This window comes from Eurytemora carolleeae, unplaced genomic scaffold (assembly GCF_000591075.1).
Source record: "Eurytemora carolleeae unplaced genomic scaffold, Eaff_2.0 scaffold482, whole genome shotgun sequence".
Classification (NCBI taxonomy): domain Eukaryota; kingdom Metazoa; phylum Arthropoda; class Copepoda; order Calanoida; family Temoridae; genus Eurytemora; species Eurytemora carolleeae.
Genome location: NW_019396381.1, coordinates 83,176 through 89,556, shown reverse-complemented (window position 1 = coordinate 89,556; position 6,381 = coordinate 83,176). Strand labels below are relative to the sequence as shown.

Genomic DNA, 6,381 nt, shown 5'->3' with positions numbered 1-6,381 from the left:
CCCCCCCCCCGTAACTCTAATTAAACAAATATAAAAATCAAGATAAATTTTATCAAGAATAAAAAAGATTTAGTTTTAATCCGATGGTTTTTTATCTTGCCTGTTTAAACTTTACCATTGGAAAGGTGACTATTGTTTTCAGAAATTTTCATCATTCTAAGCGACAACAGGTTGAAAAGATATAAGGATGGTAAATTTAGAGTTTGAGGCGAGTACTCATTTCCGATCTTGTTAAACTGTAAACCTATAGTAAAGAAAGCGAGACGTTGAACAGCGTAGACGAGGTTGGTCCACTGTAGAGAAGTGGTTGAACTACGTCTACACGGTTCAACTCATTAAGTTTGGTCCCTGGAGCTAACCTTGTCAAAGTTCCATTCTCTACCGATATTGTCTCCGTCAACCTCTTGAAGCTCCGAGCCTCCAACCCCTCTGGTATTCCTGACACCAGGAGTAAAAGAGCAACAAAGCGTTCCATCCCGTCCCTCTCCTGCTGTATCAAAACTGAACTAAATCAACTAAAACTGTCTGATTTAAATAGTTGCATTTATCAGGAAGAGATAACATTGATTCAATAACAAAATGGACCCACGCGTCCCAAAAGAATAAATGAGATAACAAAAAGTTATATAAAAGTGAAACCACTGTACATATTCAAAGTATGTAACTTCAGTGTTCAAAACGCGGTTAATATTTAACCTGTTAAAATGTGTTTCCCATACCAGGAATTGAGTCTTTGCCACAAACTCAACTATTTTAATCCCAATATCTTTGCAACCTGATGATGTATACCTTTGATATTTCAAACTTAGAATTTTAGATCTAACAGAATTCACAGTTTGAAATATCTAAGGTCTACGACGTTATGTTGAAAAAATTTGGGATTAGAAAACTAGAGTTTGTGATAAAGACTCAATTCCGTTTTCTGCGACTTTGAGTTCATATTATCTTAAAAAATCCAAATTAATTATAGAAAAATCACTTCATACAATTGATATCAGCTTTCTATAATACATTTTTAGTTCAGCTCTGTTCCGCGGCAAACTAACAAAGAAATGACGACATTAGTTATAAATTTGAGAATTCACAGTTTGAAATATATCAGGTAAAGATGTTGGGTTGCAAAGAAATCAGAGTTTGTGGCAACTCCACTAACGGGAACAGATATATATAATTACTAACAAACTATTCCTAATTCAGTTTTGTTTTATCATGATAATTCATTATTTTATGTATGAAATCTTTTTTTCTACATAAAAGTAATTTTAAAAAAGTTTTTTGTTTTTATCATGAGTTGTCTGAATGCTGAATTTAATTTATCTTATTTGACCTTTGTAATCTTCTAGCCTCTAGTTAAATTCTTTTTCAATGTAAATACAAAGTCGTATAAAAAACTTTAAAAATCTACAAATGAAACAATATTTTTTTTTAAATAGTTCCTCCATGTCTAAGGAAAAAATGATGGGTTCAAAGGGACGATTTTAAAATCTGGGTTATTGGTGCAGGGTAGATATTTAAATATAAGTTTATGCTTGTATCTCACAGTAAAGATCTGGCAAGAAGTGTCCTACTCCGGAACCTAGTATCCCTGGTATCCCCTGCTGTACCCGGAGCTCAATTTCCTGTCAAGTTCGCAGGCTGGAAAAACCAAACTCAGGACCAGCCCTATACTTCGAGGTCAATTTCCGGTACATAATACAGAATACAGGATACAGAACACAGGATACAGAATACAGGATACAGAACACAGGATACAGGTTACATAAAGGATGAATAATACAGGATACAGGCTAAAAAAGAATAAATAATGCCGGAAATAAAAAGAAGAAAATACTAAAATGAAATTCTAAATTTACTTTATTAAATTTTCACTCTGCTGACTTTGCTCGAAAGAAAAGTGATACATAAGAGGTCTGTCAATCTAAATAACATTCGAAAGAAAAAAAAGAAAAAGAGAAAACGAGGATAACATAAATATATTTTTATATTTCTAGAAATTATTTGATAATTTACACTTGTATAAGATATCCTGCAGTATCCTGGTATCCTGGTATCCTGGTATCCTGGTATCCTGGTATCCTGGTATCCTGGTAAACTAGTATCCTGGTATCCTGGTATCCTGGTATCCTGGTATTCTGGTATCCTGGTATCCTGGTATCCTGGTATTCTGGTATCCTGGTATCCTGGTATCCTGGTACAGTGGTAACCTGGTATCCTGGTATCCTGGTATGTATCCTGGTACCCTGATATCCTGTGTATGTATCCTGGTATCCTAGCATTCAATCATAATGGGTGGTTCCATAAGGAATACAATAAAAGATGATTGAGAGTTCCTGGTATCCTGGTATCCTGGTATCCTGGTATCCTGGTAACCTGATATCCTGGTATGTATCCTGGTATCCTGGTATCCTGGTATCCTGGTATCCTGGTATCCTGGTATCCTGGTATGTATCCTGGTATCCTGGTATCCTGGTATCCTGGTATCCTGGTACCCTGATATCCTGTGTATGTATTCTGGTATCCTAGCATTCAATCATAATGGGCGGTTCCATAAGGAATATAATAAAAGATGATTGTGAGTTCCTGGTATCCTGGTATCCTGGTATCCTGGTATTGTATCCTGGTACCCTGATATCCATTGTATGTATCCTGGTATCCTGGTATCCTGGTATCCTGGTATCCTGGTATCCTGGTATCCTGGTATCCTGGTATCCTGGTATCCTGGTATCCTGGTATGTATCCTGGTATCCTGGTACCCTGATATCCTGTGTATATATTCTGGTATCCTAGCATTCAATCATAATGGGCGGTTCCATAAGGAATACAATAAAAGATGATTGTGAGTTCCTGGTATCCTGGTATCCTGGTATCCTGGTATCGTATCCTGGTACCCTGATATCCTGTGTATGTATCCTGGTATCCTAGCATTCATTCATAATGGGCGGTTCCATAAGGAATACAATAAAAGATGATTGTGAGTTCACACTGAGACGGAAGGATGGTAGGATGAATGATGAAGAGTAATGAAGACTGCAGGAGAAGAGGGAAAGAGGGGAAATGAGCGCGTGGGCCAGACATTGAGAGAGGGAGTGCTCACGCAACTATTTTTTTAAGGGGATTAAAAATCAAAGTTTTTGAATGTGTGAGATGAAGAATGTGAAGTGAAGGTGGTCTCATGAGCTGGTCAAAATATGATTCATTGAACTGAATATAGAAAGAATGGTGTGGTTATACTGCATAAATTTGACCAAATATTGGTTTCTGCAGAATAAATGAATATCGAAGAATAGAACAACATAAAGAACAAATTCGAACCAGACTTTTAATATTTAGACAGAGAAGCATAGGTATTGGTAATGTCAGTTTGTGTGGTAGCAAGGAAGAAGAGAAGGCTTGAAGGAGAGGAGTAGAGAAGGTGTGGCAAATATAGAGGCCCATAGTAAATTACGTTGTATATTGTCATTATATATCTAAATGTTCCCATCAGTAAATATGTAAATCATGTATTGCGATTAACCCATTCCATGTACGTAGATATATATATAACTCCGTCATACCTGCATATTGTGATTTCTTACAATTAAACCTATGTTGTCTCTCATTGCAAGGATATACCGTGGTGGCCATACATTGCAAGGATATACCGTGGTGGCCAGGGATAACTTAAATTGAGAAATCAAGCTTTTTTCCTTGTTTTTAAGTGTTCATAGATATCAAGATCAATTTTTCAATATTATGGATACTCTACACAAAAGGGATAAAAATGACGTTTATTTTACACTGTAAATTAAATTTATGCGACATCACTGATATGACTTTTTGACCTCGTAGCTCCTCTAGTTTTGATTTTATATACAAGTATAAGAAAAGCACACTTGTCTGGTTACACACAGTGAGAACCAGAAAACTTTGGAATGAGAAGACGACTTTACAGCGAAGCTCAAGTGCATTACATGTAGTTACAAAGCATATTTTTACTAGAGACTAATTAACTCACTTTTCTGGTGAATTGGATCTGGTAAAACTGCACAATTGATGTGTCTTATGTTCATTGGACTATTTAAAGTCATAATTTGCGTTTAAGAGTCGTCTTCTTATTCCAGAGTTTTCTGATTCTCACTCTACTAAAAATAAAAAACATTTCTTGCAAGAGCTCATAAAGAAGATGAGCTAGGATTAAAAACATTTATGATTTGAATCAGATGTTTAATCTACTTTTGTTTGATTTACTCCCTTTCCCTCCCCTTCCCTCCCCTTCCCTATATCACTTTATTAAATCCCCTCTGCTCTCTTTATCCCCTTCCCTTTTCCAAAGGATCTAAAGGTTGCAAAATTAGCCGAGAATATTGCAAAATACTTCTTAAATTTTGAAGATAAAAGCAGGTCCTTACATTGCTAAAATTAACATGCCAGAGCCACACAAAATAAAAACAAATAAATCAAACCAAATTCGACCCAGTCTTGAAAATGTAGGCAATTTTTCATAGCAACCATCCAGGATCTATGTGCCCCTTTGCTCTGTATATCACATTCTTTTTGTTATTTTGAAGAAAACATTCGCGCTTTCGAGATACTTTCGGTGAGTTCGGTATTAATTACAAAATGTTAGGATTTTTTATATACATTGTAATTTTTATGATGTATTTGAAAAAAACGGTAGCAATCAAAGAAACATGTCAGAAACCTGGATACCAAGTTTATATTTTATAGATAAATTACAAAGCATGATAGATAAATATATATGAAAAATATATAAAAGGGTGGTATATCCAATATATCCCATATATCCTGCTGAATCTTGAAGGGGGCGGGTTCTAAAATGATGGAGAACATGAAAAGAAAGAATAAAAGAAAAGTTAAAGATAAAGACTGGAAAAGATTGATTACAGAGAATATCAGGGAAACTAGAATTCAGAAAGATAACATTTATCTTTTATCAGATCTTTTTAGATTTTAGAACAGATTTTAGAATTAATTATATTATTAACTTTAGTAATTTATTTTAATTAAATTTTAGAATATTTTTAAATATTTATATGATATCAGATGGAAATATTTTGAGATTTCTATATTTCTTGTTCCTCATTTTTCTTGATCGTCTATCCTTCAATCATACTTCGGCTAATTTTGAAAGTAAAAAGAAATTAATTTTTTTTGATGTCCTTGTAAAGTGCCAATTTACAAGAAAGACTTATTTTTTTCGAACACTGTATTCTCGGAACTACATTGAATTTTTGGCATGAGGGGAAGGGGGGGGGTGAGAGTGAGCAAGGTCACTATCCTCTCCCCTTCTTGCAGCTACCTGACTCTTCAGTTTTCTGTTTTAGTTTTCTTGCTGCACAACCGGAAATGTCCGATCTTGCCTACATTTGATCAAGCTGTTTTTAAGGTCAGGAGGAGGGTAGGGGGGCAAGGTGGAGAAAAAGGGTTTTTGCAATTGTTATTCTGTTTATAGAATTGAAATAATTAGTACATTAATTATAAAAAGTATAGTACACTACCATATAAAATGGATAGATCGACCTTAGAAGTTTTCTTCATCATAGGTCCGTAGACGGGATACTACTATACATTCACTCCCAGTTGTTAGTTTGAATTAAGTAGCTGGCAAATTACGTTTCATTGAAATGATTAGAAATAACCTCTTTTAAAACCAAACTTTGAAGAAATTACCTAAAAATGATCATCCTTAAGTTTTGGTGGTTAAAAACCGAGTGTACAAATAGGATTCATTAGTTATGAAACGTTACAAAAATTTTAAAACACCAAAGTTTAGGAAAAAAATTGAAACATATGAAATTTTGTCTAGTGATTTGAATTGTATAGTAGCCCAGTGACAAGGTAGAAGCACATCCAACGGTTTGCCTGAAAAAAAACAACTTTAAAATTGGGTAGTTTCAAATTTTAATGTGAAATATGTTTTTTCCAATGATATAATTATGTATGAACTGTATTGAATGAATGTGTGACCCCCCCCCCCCCGTCATTTATAAAGGAACCATGCTTTTCACAACGGTACCCTTGACACCTTCAATGATCGTCGATTTTATAACTTAAACAATATTACAAATCCTCATTTGTTTCTGTTACAAGTATCCACTAACATTTTCAAGAAATCTCTATTTTTTAAGATAACTTTTTTAGTTGTACTCGGACAAAGCTTTCATAGGTACCGTTGAGATTTGGACATAGCATCTGAAATAAAGTCTGCAGTCCCATTAAGCAAAGGAGTTGACGTGTGTGAGATAATTAAGTATAAATAGATTAGATGGCTGTGTAGCCAAGTAAGTTTGAATCTATTCTGCCAAATTTCAGATTTACTATATCTATACAACTCTATCCAACTTTAGTCCAACCACCCTCATCAAACTTTAACATTTAATA

The 6,381-nt window shown here is 34.5% G+C and overlaps 1 protein-coding gene across 2 annotated transcripts in view; it reads right to left on the bottom strand.

The window, feature by feature from the left end:
• The window catches only part of LOC111702105 (zymogen granule membrane protein 16), a 3,672-nt gene extending 3,154 nt beyond the window's left edge, over positions 1 to 518 (bottom strand). Inside the window, exon 1 of one of the 2 annotated variants that reach the window (XM_023473678.1) lies at positions 360 to 518. In XM_023473678.1, coding sequence (XP_023329446.1) covers positions 360 to 475 — 116 coding nt within the window. In that variant the 5' untranslated portion in view covers positions 476 to 518. The remainder of the gene's footprint in view (positions 1 to 359) is intronic. The other variant, XM_023473677.1, reaches the window with a different exon arrangement.
• Between the last annotated feature and the right edge of the window lie 5,863 nt (positions 519 to 6,381).